The sequence below is a fragment of the Antennarius striatus genome, chromosome 17 (genome assembly GCF_040054535.1).
Source record: "Antennarius striatus isolate MH-2024 chromosome 17, ASM4005453v1, whole genome shotgun sequence".
Classification (NCBI taxonomy): domain Eukaryota; kingdom Metazoa; phylum Chordata; class Actinopteri; order Lophiiformes; family Antennariidae; genus Antennarius; species Antennarius striatus.
In genome coordinates this window covers 5,705,870-5,726,552 of record NC_090792.1, presented here as the reverse complement: position 1 = coordinate 5,726,552, position 20,683 = coordinate 5,705,870, and the positions used below count along the sequence as shown (strand labels likewise).

General features: G+C 42.1%; 1 protein-coding gene across 1 annotated transcript in view; it reads left to right on the top strand.

Annotated features, from left to right (window-relative positions):
* adck1 (aarF domain containing kinase 1) overlaps positions 1 to 9,618 on the top strand; it is a 134,176-nt gene extending 124,558 nt beyond the window's left edge. Inside the window, exon 11 of the mRNA XM_068339595.1 lies at positions 6,739 to 9,618. Within this exon, the coding sequence (XP_068195696.1) occupies positions 6,739 to 6,922 (184 nt within the window). The 3' untranslated portion in view covers positions 6,923 to 9,618. The remainder of the gene's footprint in view (positions 1 to 6,738) is intronic.
* Positions 9,619 to 20,683: the final 11,065 nt, after the last annotated feature.

The window sequence follows — 20,683 nt, the reverse complement described above, 5'->3', positions numbered from 1 at the left end:
TCACAGCAGCAGCGAGCTGTCTCACTTCCTGGTACGCTGACAGCTCAGGGCAGACAATCTGATTGGCCGAACTGAGTGACGCTATTACCATATTAACTGGAGGAGCAGTGCCCGCCATCTGTAGCCGCGAACTGCAAATAAAAATGCGCCAAGAAAATCTACTCTCGTGAATTTATCATGGAGTGGTCACGGGTCCGGATAGAATTATCACGCAGTCCGGGTCCGGACGGCGGTGCGCCATTTGGTGTCCCCTGCTCTATGGAGAGAGAGAAAGAGTGAGAGAGAAGAGGGAAAAAAAGGCGCACCAAATTTTTTTCCCTAGTCGCACCGGTGCTCCCAAATGTATTTAATAGTCGCACTGATAAAAATTTGTGCGCATATGCGACCAAATTAGTCGCAATTTCCAGCTGTATGATACAAGAACTGACACAGACAATAATATAAAATGGGTTTACATTCGGCTAACAAATAAGATTTAAATGCACCAAAAACAATAAGGGAAAGGTGGGGAAGTTCAACATATTGATTTAAGAGCAAATGCACAAGAAAATTAAAGTCCACTAAGGTAATGATGAATCCAAAAAGCGCACAAACAAACAGAACCTAAAAGGAAACTAACAGAAAAAATCCAGCTGTACAGGAAGTTCAAACTGAGGGGGGAGGAATCGCATGGGAGGTGAGACTATAATGGAGCAGACAGGTGAAACTAATACAACACTCAGAGGAGGGAAATGAAGAAAGAAACATACAGTATATGACATGAACAGTGGAAAGGAAGCACAAGACATAAGTATAAATGAAGAACAACTTCAGTAAAACACAGAAAGTAGAATCATGACTCCAACTATAAAATGCCATGGGACTGGTTTAACATGAGACTTTTTTTTGTCATGGGCCAGCCTTTAAGGTGTGGTGGATAAATACAACAAAATACAATTATACCACCAACATAAAAACTGTTTTTTTCCTGAAATATAAAAATAAATAAATATGAAGTGTATCAACTTTATTAGCAGCATCCTCATGGCATCACAACAGTGAGTTTTTTGTTGTTTTGTAAGCATTTCAAATTAACGGTAATGTATTCTGTGTTGGCGACAGGAATGGACCCTTTAAGAAGGTAGTCATGTGACCGAGGCAAGCATCTTGACATGCATCCTGAGTGACTCATAGACAGATGTGGAGGAGAGAATCTGCTCATTATAAAACAAAACGTTCAGAATTAGATGATGAATCAAACTGACCCACGGACCGGTACCGGTCCACAACTAGGGGAAGGGGGGCCACTTATTTAAAATACATGCACAGTAGATCAACTCCTGATTTATCAGGTGAACATGGAACTTCATGGTACACAAAACATATTTTATACAGTATCACATTCTAGAGTATCACCTGAAAATGTTGATAAAAGGCAAACAACATGGTGAAACTAGATGCAACCACCAGCAGGCGACACAGTTCAAATCAAGGGAAAACTGCCACCTTCCACTTGGGTTAATTTCTGCTCAGAATAACAATAAAATGAAATGAATGAAAAAATAAATGAAAATTGCTGACTTTGTATGTTTTGGCATTTCATCGTTGTTCTTCTTCTGTGATTTTGGTGCTGCAGCTCAGAGTCCATCCCAACACTGGAGGTGTTTTTGGAATGGAGGAAATCAGTTTTAGTTCAAAAACATTAGAATGATGTAAGATGTCTGTGAGGATTGTAGGTCCTCCAGGTCAATGATAGATCTCTGTGTGGAACCTACAAGTCCATTTGACTGTATTCAACACAGAGGTTTAGTTCTTTGTTGAATGTTTTGTATCTGCACTGCATGATTGAAGTTCTAGTACTGAACTGTTTTCATTTATACTCCAGATTAGGTACTTTTTTAATAACATACGTGTAAGTTTGATTCAGATGTAAGTTTATATTGATTGGTTTATGGGAGCAGTGACAATAATTGCTTTAGAAATGTGATACCTGATATGTTATTGAACTCATTACTGTCAAATGTCAAACTATTGGTGGATTAGTTGCTGCATTTAATTCTTTATCTTTAAAAATACCAGCGCGTTAAGAGGGCCCAGCAGTGAACTTAATCATCTAGGTTGGTTTGAATTTGTTTTTCCACAGAAGAACTCCAACAGCAGTGACTGTCATTACATTTGGACATCATCTTTCCAACACTGAATTGTCTTTGGTTAAGATGACCTGTGTGTGTTGTTGGTGGGACAACAGAGGCCTTGAGTACATAGTGAGACAGGAAGGCTGTTGTTCAGGGTAGTTTATAGAGAATGTCCATCCACTGTGTGAATGGGGCAGTAAATGGGCCAGTCAGTAGTCTTTAGCAGTGTAAAACATTTTCAGGTGTTTGTGGATCTCATTTTGCATAATGTTTCAGTTCTTACTATTCTGACGCTCATATTTCTATGGAGTTGTTCAGTTCAATGAAGATTGTGTTGAGAAAAGGAAACATTGCAACTAGTTGTGAACCAGTGGAATTGCTTAAAGTGACTTTTCAACCAGATTACAAATTATAGTTATAATAATAAATGAATACAGGTAGTTTCTTTAATTGTGGCTCTAAATTTGGCGACAAATGTCTTTTAATCAGGTTGCTCTCATTTGTCTTAGTGTTGTGCTGCTCCATTTGTCGTTGTGACAACCAGCGCAGCAGAGTGGTACACTGATGACCACAAACACTGCCATTCTAGACCAATCATTGCTCTTAGATTGTTAGCATGGAAGAGGAGGAATAGTACAGGTGTAAGCAATAATATTACTGTGACGACCCCCCCCCCCCGTCTCACTAATCTTCTGCCCATTTCTGACACAGTGCTATAAAGTTGTGGATGTTGTTGGCTTTTCTTTGTATCCATTTAAGCAGAGTTTGAACATCATTCATCTACTAAGTGTGACTGTTGAGGTAAAAATATATCACAAAGATGTTTTGTAAAGATTGAGATATAAACAACCTAAATTTATTCAGGAAGTGGGATCATCACCATGTTGGGATGTAGCTGACCATAATCATTGGAATGCTATCTTATGCATAATTATAATAACAATATTAAACAACAATGAATGGAATTTGTACAAATTAAAGTAAGACTGAGGCCAATTAGATTATTAATATTTAAGCAGGTAGAAAAATCCCCAGTGAATGATTCCCTACGTGAAGGGGGTCCCCATCTTTCTTGTACTGAAACCAAGCCAGTCCCCCAAGCCAGTCAGTCCTCTCCTTTGATATTACATGGGCATTTTCAGGCAAAAAGATTTATCTATCCGAAGTAAGGCCTTAAGATCTTCATCTTTTCTTTTCGGCTTTTCCCTTCAGGGGTCGCCATAGCGAATAAATTTCCTCCATCTAGTCCTGTCCTTTGAATCCTCTTCTCTCACACCAACTACCTTCATGTCCTCTTTCACTACATCCATAAACCTCCTCTTTGGTCTTCCTCTAGGCCTCCTGCCTGGCAGTTCAAAACGCAGCATCCTTCTACCAATATATTCACTATCTCTCCTCTGGACATGTCCAAACCATCTCAGTCTGGCCTCTCTGACTTTATTTCCAAAACCTCTAACATGTGCTGTCCCTCTGATGTACTCATTCCTGATCCTATCCTTCCTGGTCACTCCCAGAGAGAACCTCAGCATCTTCATCTCTGTTACCTCCAGCTCTGTCTCCTGTCTTTTCCTCAGTGACAGTCTCTAGGCCGAACAACATTGCTGGTCTCACCACAGTTTTGTACACCTTTCCTTTCATTTTAGCTGAAACTCTTCTGTCACACATCACACCTGACACTTTTCTCTACCCGTTCCATCCTGCCTGTACACACTTCTTCAACTCCTTTCCACACTCTCCATTGCTCTGGACTGTTGGCCCTAAGTACTTAAAATCCTCCACCTTCTTGATCTCTTCTCCCTGTAACCTCACTCTTCCACTTGGGTCCCTCTCATTCACACACATGTACTCTGTCTTACTGCGGCTAACCTTCATTCCTCTCCTTTCCAGGAAAAACCTCCACCTCTCTAGCTTCTCCTCCACCTGCTCCCTGCTCTCACTGCAGATCACAATGTCATCAGCAAGCATCATAGTCCATGGAGATTCCTGTCTAACCTAGTCTGTCAGCCTGTCCATCTCATAGCGAACAAGAAGGGGCTCGGAGCTGATCCCCGATGCAGTCCCACCTCCACCTTGAACTCCTCTGTCACACCTACAGCACACCTCACCACTGATTTACAGTCCTCATACATGTCCTGCACTTCTCTAGCATACTTCTCTGCCACTCCAGACTTCCTCATACAATACCACAGTTCCTCTCTGGGCACCCTGTCATAAGCTTTCTCCAGATCTACAAAAACACAATGCAGCTCCCTCTGGCCTTCTCTCTACTTCTCTATCAACATCCTCAAAGCAAATACTGAATCTGTAGTAACCTTTTTTTGGCATGAAACCATACTGCTGCTCACAAATGTTTACTTCTGCCCTGAGTCTAGCTTCCACTACTCTTTCCCATAACTTCATTGTATGGCTCATCAGCTTTATTCCTCTGTAGTTGCCACAACTCTGCACATCTCCCTTGTTCTTAAAAATGGGCACCAGCACACTTCTCCTCCATTCCTCAGGCATCTTCTCACTATCTAAGATCCTGTTGAACAACCCAGTCAGAAACTCTACTGCCACCTCTCCTAGACACTTCCATACCTCTACAGGTATATCATCAGGACCGACTGCCTTTCCACTCTTCATCCTCTTCAATGCCCTCCTCACTTCATCCGGACTAATCTTTGCTACATCCTGGTCCACAACAGTCACCTCTTCTAGTCTTTGTTCTCTCTCGTTTTCCACGTTCATCAACTCTTCAAAGTACTCTTTCCATCTTCCCATCACACTACTGGCACCTGTCAATAGACTTCCATCCCTATCCTTAATCACCCTAACCTGCTGCACGTCCTTCCCATCTCTATCTCTCTGTCTTGCCAACCGGCATAGATCAGTCTCTCCCTCCTTACTGTCCAACCTAGCATACAAGTCATCATAACCTTCTTGTTGGCCTTTGCTACCTCTACCTTCACCTTACGCTGCATCTCCCTGTACTCCTGTCTACTCTCCTCAGTCCTCTCAGTGTCCCACTTCCTCTTGGCTAACCTCTTTCTCTGTATACACTCCTGTACCTCTTCATTCCACCACCAAGTCTCCTTATCTACTTTCCTTCTAGATGACACACCAAGTACTCTCCTACCTGTCTCCCTGATCACATTTTCTGTAGTTGTCCAGTCATCTGGAAGCACCTCCTGACCACCCAGAGCTGTCTTAATTCCTTCCTAAAAGTCATGCATTACTCTTACTTTTTCAGCTTCCACCATTTCATCCTCTGCTGTGCCTTTGCCCTCTTGATCTTCCTCACCACCAGAGTCATCCTACACACCACCATCCTATGCTGTTTGGCTACACTCTCACCTACCACTACTTTGCAGTCACTGATCTCTTTCAGGTTACACCGTCTACACAAGATGTAGTCTACCTGTGTGCTCCTACCGCCACTCTTATAGGTCACTCTATGTTCCTGCCTCTTCTGGAAGAAAGTATTCACTACAGCTATTTCCATCCTTTTTGCAAAGTCAACTACCATCTGTCATTCTGCATTCCTCTCCTGGATACCAAACATGCCCATCACATCCTCATCACCTCTGTTTCCTGCACCAACATGTCCATTGAAGTCTGCTCCAATGACAACTCTCTCACTTCTAGGCATGCTCTGCATCACTTCATCAAAGTCCAACCAGAATTTCTCCTTCTCCTCCAGCTCACATCCTACCTGTGGAGCATACCCACTAACAACATTGAACATCACACCTTCGATTTGTAGCTTTAGACTCATCACTCTATCCGACACTCTTTTTACCTCCAGGACATTCCTAACAAACTCCTCCTTCAAGATAACTCCTACTCCATTTCTCTTCCCATCTACACCATGATAGAACAACTTGAACCCTGCTCCTAAACTTCTAGCCTTGCTACCTTTCCACCTGGTCTCCTGTACACACAGTATGTCTACCTTCCTTCTCTGCATCATGTCAACCAACTCTCTACCTTTTCCTGTCATAGTTCCAACATTCAACGTCCCTACTCTTACTCCTATACTCTTGTTGTTCCTTTTCTCTTTCTTCGAGCGAACGCACATTCCTCCTCTCCTTCTTCGACCAACAGTAATCCAATTTCCACCGGCACCCTGTAGGTCAACAGTGCCGATGGCGGTCATTGTTAACCCGGGGTAGTCATAGGTTTGATTCGCATCTTTGATTTGGCAAAAGTTTTACGCCGGATGCCCTTCCTGACGCAACTCTCTGTATTTATCTGGGCTTGGGACCGGCACAATAAGACACTGGCTTGTGTCTTCTTGCGGCTACATTCGAAGTAAGGCCTTAAGATACCATCAGTATATTCTTTAGTTTCCTATAATGCAATTGAAAGAAGTTTCATATTGACAGTTAAACTTATTTTGTGGTATTTTTGTTGTATGGTACAAAAAATTTCAACATCTTTATCCAATTTTCAATGTTGTATGTGATTAACGTCATGACCTTGTGTTTATGTCATTCTGCATGGGTTTTTAGTGTTCCTCTGCATATGGACTATTTGAGCAATTGTTTTCTCTCTGTTTGTTGGATAACTCAAATAATTAATTAACTCAGTACCTCCAAACTGAACCTGACTGCTGACACTTTCCTCTTTCCTCTGCTAATAGGCACAAGAGGAAGAAGGCCCAGTCCAGGAGCAAACGTCTACAGATCACACTGGCAGAGAACCTGAACCTATTGACCCTCACCATGTATGAGCTGTTTCTATGGACAAAGGACTCCACTTTGGTACGCTGGGTCTCTGCTCTGCTGTCATTTCTGCACCCAGATGAATCTGGACATCACACTTAAAGGGAGACAATGGGCTGCAACTGTTGGCTCTCAAGGAGTTTACAAATGAACACATTGTCCTCATACATCCACCCAAACACGCAAATAAGTTCCACATTTATGGATTTCTACTGTTACTGACTGTTACATAGAAGCAGAAAAGACTCATGTGTCAATACATCAGGAGCAGATGTGGACGATGGTAATGGTAACGATTGTAGGTTTTAAACCTGTTATCTCAAGATCAAGACAACAAAAGCAAATATTTTACTATCTTGAGACACGGATGGATTTTTATTAAATTCAAACCAGATTATTTGTTAAAATCTTGAGAATGGCTTGAGCCATTTCAAAAAATAATCTTGGATTTTTTTTGTTATTGTCTTATCCAGGACCATGAGAACAAGTGTTTTATCTCCCAAAATATGTGAATGACATGATACAACCACTTAAATGTAGTCAAGCCATTTTATTACTTTTATCATGTGAGAAATGTATAAAAAGCTTATTCAGTTGTCTTATAATCTATAGGTTTTATATTTTGTAATGACATTGAGATAACAGGTTACCAATAGTCAATCTATACCAATTCTCAAACCCTGGAAGCCTGTATGTGTCACTTCATGCATAAAGCTGTGTAGCCAATATCATTATTCACCTCACTCCAATGCAGAGAAAGAAACATTGATGTAACCATGAAGGGAGAAACATGGCAATGAAAAAAACTCAAATTACCCAACACAACTGGAAAACAGTCAGTCAGCAAGATACCACATCACTTTATAACAGTCAGACAGGTAAGATAGTCTACAGTCAGTTGGGTCTAGTCCATAAGGTGCTAAGAAGCATGCAGAACGTACAGGCAGTAAGTCCTTCACCTAACCCCCACCTTAACTCGACCCCTAACCCTGAAAGTGACCCTGAAACTAACTAATCCCTAATTCTAACCATGACCTTGACCCTAACCCTGAAAGTGACCCTGACCCAAACCCTAACCCTCACTGAAGGTAACAGACAAATCTAGGTTCCATTTGTATGTGAATATTATTTTAAAAGCAGCTCCTACCCTTTTATGGAAAATGAAATGACATAATCCATAGTTCACATGTGATCTGATGATGGACTGATTCCACCTCCTTAACTATATACCTCAGGGCACTTTTTTGCCCACTCAGTGAAGAGATTTTTAATGTATTGTTTGCACCATATGTCCTGCTGTCAAACCAAACCAATGACTTGTGGGGTCTGGATTTGGTAGCTGATGGTCTTTTTTCAGTAGGCAGCACTTATGAACTCACTTGAACACTGGAAACTTGACTGTTGCTTAGTTACAGATGTTTTCACACGGGGAGATGAAAACACATTAATACAGCTCGACAACGTGACAAATCTATTACATTTATGGTTGCTTTTAGTTCGAGCTGTCTGGAATCTTTCTGTCACTCAGTTGTTTTTTTAAAAAAATGTTGTACACGGTCTGTCAGTTGCAATACCTCCAGTTTATAGGTCTGCTTTCCATATCAGAATCCTTTGAGGTTTGCTACATTCCAGGGTAGTGTGGCAGCATTAACTGAATACAGAGAATTGCTAATGGATCTAAATTCATTCCGTATTTACCGCTTAAATGTATCACATTTTCCACCCAGTTTTGTGTCGGTAAGTGTAAAATGCATTTTTTATAGTGCTATATATAAGTTCCCATCATTAAACAATGACAGGGACACTACTTGCCAAATAATCCTTATGCATTGTCTTGTGACTATACCTGTCTGTGATCATGTAAAAATGAGTAATAAAGGTGAAGAAACCAAACAAAATTTTACCACAACACTATTAAATACGGCATTTACTGTATTTGCCAAAAGCTCCAAGATCAAATAATGTTCTTTATTTTTGTCAAAACCTTCTTCAATTTACCTCGTAGCTTATCAACACATTTGTGTTTCTATATCTCTGAAAGGTGCTGCAACACATGGTTTTTATTACATCCTGCTTCAAAGCGGTGAAGTATTGTAATTGTCAGTATTCGTCCCTCCGTTTGTTCGTTCGTCCATCCATCCTTTCGTTCGTATGTCCACCAAATATCTTCGCAACCGTTGCAGATAGAAAGATGAAACAAAAAGCACATTAATTGACAAAGGTGATGAAAATGACATGATGACCTTGACCTGGAGAAAGCTAAAAAAAAAAAAGCAAAAAATGGTGTGTTAAAGAAAGCGTGAATGCCTGGATTCAAATAACTGAAGGATTTTAATGTACTTTTACTTTCTGGAATGCAAAACCCTGAGTGTCCTGTTTTTGGGTTAAGAACTTGGAGTTACCCCTCAAGTAAGTGAAGAGAAGTTTGGTAGTAGTTGATCCAGACATCAGCTGCACATTGTGGTTCTAATCTAAGAAACTTTCATCAAAAGTAAGAACTTGTTTATACATTATTTATCTTTGGAAACTAAGATATTTGCACCAAATGCTGCAAAAGTGAAATGTTTCAATATAAAGTCAAAAGGAAGCATGATGAGAGCAGATGAGGTAGTTCTGAGTAAGCACAAAGCAGAAATGTAGTTTGTTTTTTGTGTAACTTCCTCCTGACTGAGAAAAATTCCCTAAGAGTTTTTCAAATACAGTTTTTGGCGCAAGTCAAGCGATATTTAGTTCCAAGAGAAATGTGAAGCTGAAATTTCCAAAGCGATGCAATCCATGCAAAAAATTGAAAAACAACAGACCAGGTTTGAGAAAAATACTAATTTTGAGGTGAACTGTTGCTTTGATGTGATTTAAAGAAAAAATAAATGTTGCTTCGATTTCTGTGTATGTAGGTGTCTGATTCTACATTTTATGTCAATACGTTGAATGCTTATTGAGATATATTAGTATTTAATTCCTGGGCCTTATGTTCCGAATATTTGTATGATGAATTAGCAAAACATGACAGCAGTTTGTCTAAGAAATGAAATAGATGGCACTTCTATTCTTTCATTCTGTCTGAAATCCAACCCAGACCCTGAATTCAGGCCTTTCATTTCCAGCCTCACATGTTATAATCCCTGCAGCAGCCAATCTCACAGACACACTTACTAGCAGGGTTGTTGATAATTTGCTTCTCTCTGCAGTTCATCCAGCCAGAGTGCATAATTGCAAAAATGTACAAAAGGAGGAAAGTATTTCTCAACCCCAAGCTGAGCATCCAAGCAGTGAAATAGGTATTTTAACAGGATAGTGTCTGTGCCTATTTGCTTTGCCCTGTCAGGTGAATATAAATTAGTTTCACTTTTGTTGCCATATCTTCTACATGTCAGGGACAGATTTTCTACAGTCATACTGTGATTTTGCGAATGTGAATTCAATCTGAGTTGCCCAAGTTTAATACACACTCCTACTCCTTATTCTGCACTTGGCCTTGTAATACAATATTCACTTTCACCATTGTAAATACAAACCCTGCTGCCGCTATTTCCCACAGTAGTGTTTTCTCAGTCTCTGTGTGTCTGATAAGGAGTATGAAACAGAATAGTGCTAGTGTGCGTTAGTCACAGGAGGGCCATCTATCTTTATCACCCAGAGCCACCCAGGGCTGCTGGGTTAATAAGAGCAGTTCTCTCTTCTCTTTCTGTCCATCCTTCTGTGGAAGTGGTTTGGAAGAGGATGAAAGGTCACCCACTCGCAGGCTAGTGTCAGAATATATTCGGGGAAAACACATTTCTGGGTAGATCTTACAAACACATATTGTGCCCTGAAGGATGATTCCGTAACTCACAAAAACAGACTCAGCTGTGGAAAGAGAAGCTTTGTATAATTACCTCTAATGCTTACATTTCAAGATCCTGTGAAACAAGGTCTTGGGCCCTTATTTTAAAATCAAAGTATTGGTAGTAATGGGTACTTTGCTTCCATTAAATATAAAAGACTAGTATTTTAAATATTTAATAATTGACTCCTTGACCCTCACAGCCTTATCAAACTAATCATAAAACAAGAAAACAACCCATAGAGTTGAACAAATTGCTATAAATTCTAAGCCATTTGCACAGTGCATGCCAAGTGCGAAATTATCTACATAAAGCTTCTAATTTCCTCTGTAATTACTTAATTTAGCCTGTAATCTGCCCTAGGTCTCCCTCTTCTGTTCAGTCATTCCAAGAACAGTGCACTCAGCTTCTCCTCTTGACCACGATCATCAAATATTTTTTAATGGAGTGGCTGTAACAAAAATTGTATTAATTTGCAGAGCTGTAGGAAAAATGTGTCATTTCCATTTTATTAAATTAGAAATTAATAAGGACAAATTACATATTTTAAATAATTTTCACCTGAGTCAAATTGAAATAATCCTGAGTTGTAATCCATAATGTCATCACATTTTACAACTTAAAATTTACCCAAACATTTAGCCAAAACTATTTTTAGTATATACAGTGCATCCTCGCACATTCGAGCATCAGCAACTGCGACTCCACCTCATTGCGGATTTTTAGTAGGCAGTCATGTGATAGCATATACGCATTCTGTTGGCTGACGGCATCCGTAAGTGTGCTCTGTTCCGTCAGGCTCGGACTTTTGTGAGACACAAAAGTGTTTAAACAGTCGATGCCTTAATGGTGGTTTAATATCATATTGGGAGGGTTCATAAACATTTAAATTACCATAAATGATAAGATAAGTAGATTGTGATCTCGATCTCAGATTCCTCAATCGTGTTTGGTTCCTGGAAAGCATTGACCGCAAAGAACGAAGGCACACTGTGTTTTTGAATAATTGTGGTCTGGGCTATTTGGTACACACACACACACACACACACACACACACACACTCTATATACTGTACATATACTGTATATCTTCAGACATCTTTTACAGTAGAACCTTGAGATACGAGCTGCTTACCATACATGTTTTTTGAGATAAGAGCCGTCGCTTTGTCCATATTTTTATTTGACATAGAGCAAAATCCATGATACGTGCCATACTTTGGGACACCACAGCAATTTGGCGAATGGACACAACATCTGCTGAGACTGGATCTCGTTCTTTACCACGTGTTGGCGGAGGGTTTAGTGCTTTTTTTTTCAAGCATTGAATGGATTAAAACGATTTTAGTTATGTTAAATGGACGAGCACAGTCTTGAAACTAATTAAACTTGTATCTCAAGGTACTATTGTATATAAAATATTATATTTTGTATTATAATATACAGTATCATTATATAAAATATAATTTATTTCATTCATTTTCATGTACTGCCGCTGTATCCGCCATAGCGGGTCACGGGGAGCTGGAGCCTATCCCAGCTGGCATAGGGCGTCAGGCAGGGGACACTCCGGGCACGACGCCAGTGCACCGCAGAGCCACATACAAACACGGACACACAATCACACTTACCGGCAATTTTGGGACCGGCCAATCAACCTGAAGCGCACGCTTTTGGAGGTGGGAGGAAGCCGGAGAACCCGGAGAGAACCCACGCAGACACGGGGAGAGCACGCGAACTCCGCACAGAGCGGGACTCGAATGCGGACCCGCTGTGTTGTGAGGCGACTGCGCTACCCACTGCACCACCGTGCCGCCCTATAAAATATAAAATTTTATATAAAAATATTAAGTAAAATATTTTACATTTACTTACCTCATTGAAGGAACTTGGGACCACTCGGTGTGGCTGTTTCTTAACTGGACGAGACTTTAACTTAGGCCAGCTTTAATGTGTGACCTGTCACAGCCATTAAAGTTCAGGGCGGTCCTCAAATTTAGCTGTCACCTTGCAGTCATAAGGAATATTGGTGAATATTATCTTATTAAAATTTGTAGCTACACTAGAATTGATGAGAGAAACATGTGAAGGGCCGTCTTCTGTGGTATTCTGTTGACCTGGATGGTTCTGTACATGGCACTGAAAACACATCAGCCTCAATGACCACCTTGCAAATTTCCTACCAGCTCTGTTCATGCTGTTGGTGTTCAATAAAGTAGCAAGCGCTTAATGGTCTGAGAAATTCTGCACTCCCACACACATGTCCTCCTGTGCTCCACTGCCCATACACAGGTTACACTTATTTTTCTGGAATATTTCCTTTCAGCAGCTGACACTGTACCTGAAGCAAACGCCAGAAATGCATCCAGCTTAGTATTTATGCATCTCCTTTAGAATTGCTGCGGTCTTTAGTGCTGACAATAAAAAGCTTTGGGATTTAACCAAGGCAAGTGTCGGACTTTTCAGTTGCAGTTTGTTATCTTTTTGCAATGTCCCATGACGGATCAGCTTACTGCTTGTCTTGACTAGTTGTCTTAATGGCTGCCCTAATGGAACATAGATAGGAACAAGAGGGTTTCCCTGTTGTAAAGGGGAAGAGGGTTTGTATCCTCTTCCATGTTTAACTCACCTTGCTTTTAGAGATGTTGACATTGAGCACTTTAATCTGGTAGTAGAGGTGATCCAGCTCTGACCACATAGAGAGGAGCAGGAACCTTATTACTAGGGTTGAGGCGGGTACTCATTTCAGACGAGTATCCGGTACGCATTTTTGACGAGTATGAGTATGCTACGAGTAAAATTCATCTATACTCCTGCTCTTTCATTCATTCATTGTCCTGGCCGCTTCATCCGCTTGCGCTGGTCACGGGGAGCTGGAGCCTATCCAAGCTGGCATAGCTGAAGGAAAATCCTCAGAACTGACTGTCTTCATGCTCTGTGATTGGCCCATCACACACAGCATCCGCCCCTCCCTACAGAGACACATCAGACGTCACTGCAGCGAGAGTGTCGCTGCCCCACTCATACACACAGACATTGACTGATCATTCTGTGCGTGGCTTTGCGGTAGCTCACATTGTCATCCTTAGGTTTTCTTCAGCTTGTCACTATTTCTGTCTATTTAAGGGTAGATAGATATGCACTGCTCAGGCATTACATAATGAATAAATGAATAAATCCTGGGTAAACACCAGGAAAAACAGAAAAAAAAGAAACACTGACATCACAGGACATACCACAAAACATACACTACACTAACAGACACATTAACAGGACATATACTAAACTATAACTAAAATATAAACAGTATAAAATTAAAGTATAAATGGCATAAAATTAAAATATAAACAGCATAAAATTAAATAAAATCATTCAACCGCGTGCTGACCTCGCCACCTCCCCCCTGCTCCTCCTGAAAGAGTCATTGTACCCCCTGATGGCACGGGGCACTCAGCCTCTCTGTGGAGGTGCTGTGTGACAACAGTCTGCCGCCGAAGGTGCTCCTCTGCTGGGAGAAGGTGGTGTACAGGGGGTAGCTGGCGTTGTTCATGATAGCCGTGACTTTGGACATGGTCCTGCTCTCCAGAAGCGTCTCCACAGAGTCCAGGCTCAGCCCGACCACTGAGCCCGCTCTGCGGATGAGTCTGTTAAGCCGGTCCATATCTCTTTTCCTTGCTCCGCCACCCCAACACACAATGGCATATGACAGCACACTAGAAACTACGAACTGATAGAACATGAGAAGGAGCTTAGGATAGATGTTAAAGGAGGCCAGCCTCCTCAGGAAGTACATCCTGCTCTGGCCGTTCTTGTACACACAGTCCTAGTTGAGTGACCAGTCCAGTTTGCTGTCTAGCCGCAGTCCCAAGTACTTATAGTTTCCTACCACCTCCACCTCACTGCCTTCGATGGTCACTGGCTGTGGAGAGGGAGTTGCCCACCAGAAATCCAGCACCATCTCCTTTGTCTTGGAGACGTTGAGCTGGAGCTGGTTCTGCTGGTACCACTCCACAAAGTCAGCCACCAATGCCCTGTACTCCCCCTCATCACCCTCCCGGATACATGCCACAATTGCAGTGTCATTGGAATACTTCTGTATGTGGCATGTATCCAAGTTGTGATTGAAGTCTGATGTGTAGAGGGTGAAGAGAATGGGGGAGAGCATGGTCCCCTGTGGTGCCCCCGTGCTGCTGGTCACCATAGAAGACAAACAGTCCGCCATACAGACGTACTGGGGTCAGTCTGTTAGGTAGTCCGTGATCCAGCTCATGAGGTAGGGGTCCACAGCCATGGAGGACAGTTTATCCTGCAGGAGCCGGGGCTGGATGGTGTTGAAGGCGAAAAGTAAAAGAAGAGCACCCTGACGGCACAGCCCCCGGAGTCCAGGTAGGAGAGCACACGGTGGAGGAGGTATAAGACAGCGTCGTCAATCCCAACATTCGCCTGATAGGCAAGCTGGAGAGGGTCCATTCCACCCTGCACATGTGGACGCATGAGCTCCAGGACCAGTCGCTCTAGGGTCTTCATTACATGGGAGGTAAGAGCGACCGGTCGGTGGTCGTTGAGCTCAGTAGGGCATCTTTTCTTGGGTACAGGGACAATGCAGAAGGTCTTCCACAGGGACTGGACCCTCCCCAGCCGCAGACTGAGGTTGAACAATCGCTGCAGGGGGTCCCTAGTTCCGAAGCACAGGCTCGGAGGAGTCCTAGGGAGATCTTATCCGGTACAGCTACCTTATAGGGATGGAGCCTCCACAGCGTTGTCGTCACCAGGTCTGCAGTGATGATGGTCTCGGTTGTGGTGGGGTCGGAGGAGGCAGGAGGTCGTGGCGAGGTTGGAAGTCTAGTGGTTGAGGTGGGGCCGTTGAGCTTCGCAGCTCTTGGAGTGGTCTCGGAAAAAGTGGCAGGGGCAGGGGTGGAAGGAGAAGTTGCAGGGGTGGAAGGAGAGGAAACACAGGAGGAGGGAGCATCAGTGGAGCAGTCTGCAGGGCCGGGAGAGGTCTGGGACGAGGAGCCAGGAGTGGTGGGGAGCTGAAGCGATTGAAAAGGATGTTTAGTTCACCCGCTCGTTCATTATTCCCCTCTTACTTGGTGTACTTACTTGGGGTGCTTGGTGAACTTGTTTCTTGTTTAGTTTTGTTGCATGTACGTGTTGCATTTGACCAGACAGAGCTGAAAACTGATCGTGCCACATTGGTCACCGCCTCCACTCTAGTTTGTTTTTGTTTTTTTTACTTGCTTCCTCTTCTTTTGACACTTTCTCACTTCAGATCAAATTAATAATTTATGTACTGTATATATATTTTAACTGTTACATTGTGCACTCACACACACATGCACACACACACACACGAGTGCTCTATATCTCTTTCGTCCTCTCACACAGTCACTCAGTCGCACACACAGGCACAGACACACACACACACCTTAATAAACTTAGCTTTGCGTGAAAGAAAAATGGCAAGAACATTACGTGGTAAAAATAAATAAATAATTGGGAAAAAAACAGTTTGATCATAAAAAGAAAAAAAGAAAAAAAATTAGAAAGTTGTGATGAGTATGACAATTCTTGTTCATGCATACTTTGTACTTCATAATTTCCTACTGCATGGGTTGTATTCATTAATGCACTTCATATTCTGAGTTCATAAAAAACTTGTTCTGTAAATAGTTCTCATATTTTTGTGATCAAAAACATTTATTTTAATCTTAATTTTGTGGCTATTCTCTAAATAGTTTTAAAAATAGACAAATAAATCAACTTCTGATGAATCCATATATCAATTTCAGACTTAAAATAATGTACTGATTTAAGCCCCACCCATTTGCGGTCTAACCACACCCACTTTAATTTAATTATTTCTGGAGCTACTGGAGGTATTGTATACATGTTTTTATGACCAGATTATCAAGCGATTATGGCACTTGCAAAAAGTCAACAATATCAAAAGTGGTAGACAGGTCATTTTACTGAGAAGATCTGTGACACTGAAATAAAACATACAAAAAAGCATGTCAGGCCCTGTTCCTTATACTTTCGTAAATACAAAATATATTAATATAAACTAGAGTTATTAATTCCACACAGTCCAAGAGTAACAAATGGCGGCTAGCTCAATGCTGACATAATATGGAAAATCCCATTGATGTGCTAGTGCGTTAGCATCAGTACCGCAATTAACTTTTCCATACTCACAGTAAACCAAAACGGGACATTATAACTAGTTCGATATCGCTGTCAGAATCGGATTCAGATGAAGCAAGCTGTGATGAGTTGCTAGATGTGCAAACTCTCCTCCTCCGCATACTTCTTCTTTTCCTTTCGGCTTTTCCCTTCAGGGGTCGCCACAGCGAATCAATTGCCTCCATCTGTTTTCCGCATCCTCTTCTCTCACACCAACTACCTTTATATCCTCTTTCACTACATCCATAAACCTCCTCTTTGGTCTTCCTCTAGGCCTCCTGCCTGGCAGTTCAAAACTCAGCATCCTTCTCCCAATATATTCACTATCTCTCCTCTGGACATGTCCAAACCATCTCAGTCTGGCCTCTCTGACTTTATCTCCAAAACATCTAACATGTGTTGTCCCTCCAATGTACTCATTCCTGATCCTATCCTTCCTGGTCACTCCCAGAGAGAACCTCAGCATCTTCATCTCTGCTACCTCCAGCTCTGCCTCCTCTCTTTTCCTCAGTGACACTGTCTCTAGACCAAACAACATCGCTGGTCTCACCACAGTTTTGCACACCTTTCCTTTCATTTTAGCTGAAACTCTTCTATCACACATCACACCTGACACTTTTCTCTACCCGTTCCATCCTGCCTGTACACACTTCTTCAACTCCTTTCCACACTCTCCACTGCTCTGGACTGTTGGCCCTAAGTACTTAAAATCCTCCACCTTCTTGATCTCTTCTCCCTGTAACCTCACTCTTCCACTTGGGTCCCTCTCATTCACACACATGTACTCTGTCTTACTGCGGCTAACCTTCATTCTTCTCCTTTCGAGGACAAACCTCCACCTCTCTAGCTTCTCCTCCACCTGCTCCCTGCTCTCACTGCAGATCACAATGTCATCAGCAAGCATCATAGTCCATGGAGATTCCTGTCTAACCTCGTCTGTCAGCCTGTCCATCTCATAGCGAACAAGAAGGGGCTCGGAGCTGATCCCCGATGCAGTCCCACCTCCACCTTGAACTCCTCTGTCACACCTACAGCACACCTCACCACTGTCTTACAGTCCTCATACATGTCATGCACCACTCTAACATACTTCTCTGTCACTCCAGACTTCCTCATACAATACCACAGTTCGTCTCTGGGCACCCTGTCATAAGCTTTCTCCAGATCTACAAAAGCACAATGCAGCTCCCTCTGGCCTTCTCTGTACTTCTCTATCAACATCCTCAAAGCAAACACTGCATCTGTAGTACTCTTTTTTGGCATGAAACCATACTGCTGCTCACAAAGGCTCACTTCTGCCCTTAGTCTAGCTTCAACTACTCTTTCCCATAACTTTATTGTATGGTTCATCAGCTTTAGTCCCCTGTAGTTGCCACAACTCTGCACATCTCCCTGTCCAACTTAGCATACAAGTCATCATAAGCTTCTTGTTTGGCCTTTTCTACCTCTACCTTCACTGCATCTCCCTGTACTCCTGTCTACTCTCCTCAGTCCTCTTAGTGTCCCACTTCCTCTAAGTTAACCTCTTTCTCTGTACTCATGTACCCCCTCATTCCACCACCAAGTCTCCTTATTTACTTTCCTTCCAGATGACACACCAAGTACTCTCCTACCTGTCTCTCTGATCACATTAGCTGTAGTTTTCCAGTCATCTGGAAGCACCTGCTGGCCTCCCAGAGCCTGTCTTAACTCCTTAACTCCTCCTTAACCTAAAAAACATGCACACTCTTTCTTTTTCAGCTTCCACCATTTCGTCTTCTGCTCTGCCTTTGCCCTCTTCATCTTCATCACCACCAGAGTCATCCTGCACACCACCATCCTATGCTGTTTGGCTACACTCTCACCTACAACTACTTTGCAGTCACTGATCTCCTGACAATCGGTTCGTTCCGAACAGAAACAAAATTATAATGTTTCCAGTTTTGCGTTCCACTCATAAAATGACGTTCCTGAACCGGTTAGAACAAAAACATAAAGTTCCTGAACCGGTTAATAACGATCCTTGTAAATATGCCGTATTTTGCGCACCATAAGACGCATTTATGCATCTTAGAAGCCTTAAAATTGCTCAAAAATCAATGCTGCGCTTTAAAACATTAAGCTTCTTCTTTGTACACTGAGTTCCAAAATTTGTAAAAATATTTTTGTGTGACTTTAGTCAGCGATCCGCCAGATCGGCCATTGTCCACCAACATAGGACGTATTATGTCAGTACGTACACCGGCAGCGATGGACCAATTAGAGAACATGATTCGAGGCTACGTCTGGCACACCTCCAGTAGGTACCAGTATAGGGTATATGCCGGTACCGCAGGTATGCTGTTAACCACATTTGTTTGGCTAAAGACCCCCGACGATTACGTCAGCGAAGAGACACGCTTACGACGCAACATGTAAACTCCAGGCTATCATTTCCGGTTGTTCTGGTTCACGTAAAGAGACCGGGTGGCTTTTTTCACGCTTTGCCATCTCTCTTGATCTGTGACTCCATGCATGCCCACACCACCGCTTCTGTCAAAAACCACGTCAGGCGGCTGAATTCGGAGCTTGAGATCATCCTGGAGGATCAACGAAAGAACTCCAACCGCTGGACATTGATGTAAACAACTTTTAAAGTTAAGATGAGTGCGTCGTGGGAGTGATGGGAAACACACGTTTACCAGGACTGGAGACAGTGCCGTGCGAGTTACACCGCAAGTTACACACCCACAATACGTGCATGGATTGCGGATGCCTGGACTAACGTGACTGCTTCGACTTTTGTCCGATGTTTCGCAAAAGCCGGCATCATTACCGGACAGACACCCAGAAACGTGATGGTCAGTGATAGTGACATTACCGAGATATTCAATACAGAGCGAAGATGAGGACTTCAAAGGATTTAGCACAGATTTATCAAAAAATAAAGAAATAAAAACATATTCAAAAAATAATGTTGGTGTATTTTTTTAAATTTAAATGTGTAGTACAACACAGTTCAACCACAGTCACTTCTTTGCTTCAGTTAGCAGCCATGCACCGAATAATGTCTGTTATTTAGACTGCGCCTCTTTGTACGATGAGCCGAATCGTGCGCAAAATACGGTAACTTAAGGACTTTTAAATTGGCAACTAAGGCAATTAGTTTATATACTATAGACTATAATTATAGATATGCCCCTATCCTACAGTAAACAGTAACACAGCACTACACCTCTGCTTTATGACAGTTGTATCACTGTAGTTAAGGCTTATGCCTCCTACTTAGACACTACATGAAATAAGACAAGAATAACTTCCACCATGTCATTTATTGCTGAACAACAGATCTTCATTGTTCTTCTCCCATAGCTCTATATTGCTACAAAGCGCTGGCAGTACGGGGACACACTGCTCTGAAAATGACTACAGCCAATGAGTTAATGTCTAAATCATACATTTTTAAGATTGACATACTGCAGTGTTAACCTGTTATGATTAAATTGTGACTGGGAGACCTCCCTTTTCTTAACTGCTGCTGATAGCTGCTACTTCTCTCCGCTCTCATCCCGCGTCCAGTGAATGACCGGAAGTGAAACATGAGGTCAATTTTTTTTTTTTCAAGAACGAAAAAACCCCCAGTATTAACCGGTTTACAATTATTTTCTGTTCCAATTCTGTACCGGAACATTAAAAAATATAACAATTTCGGTTTTGTTTTCGTTCCTGCCAAAATACCAAAAGTTTCCAGTTTTCGTTTTTGTTCCATGACTGGTTCAAAGCCCTGCTTATAGGTCACCCTATGTTCCTGTCTCTTCTGGAAGAAAGTATTCACTATAGCCATTTCCATCCTTTTTGCAAAGTCAACCACCATCTGTCCTTCTATGTTCCTCTCCTGG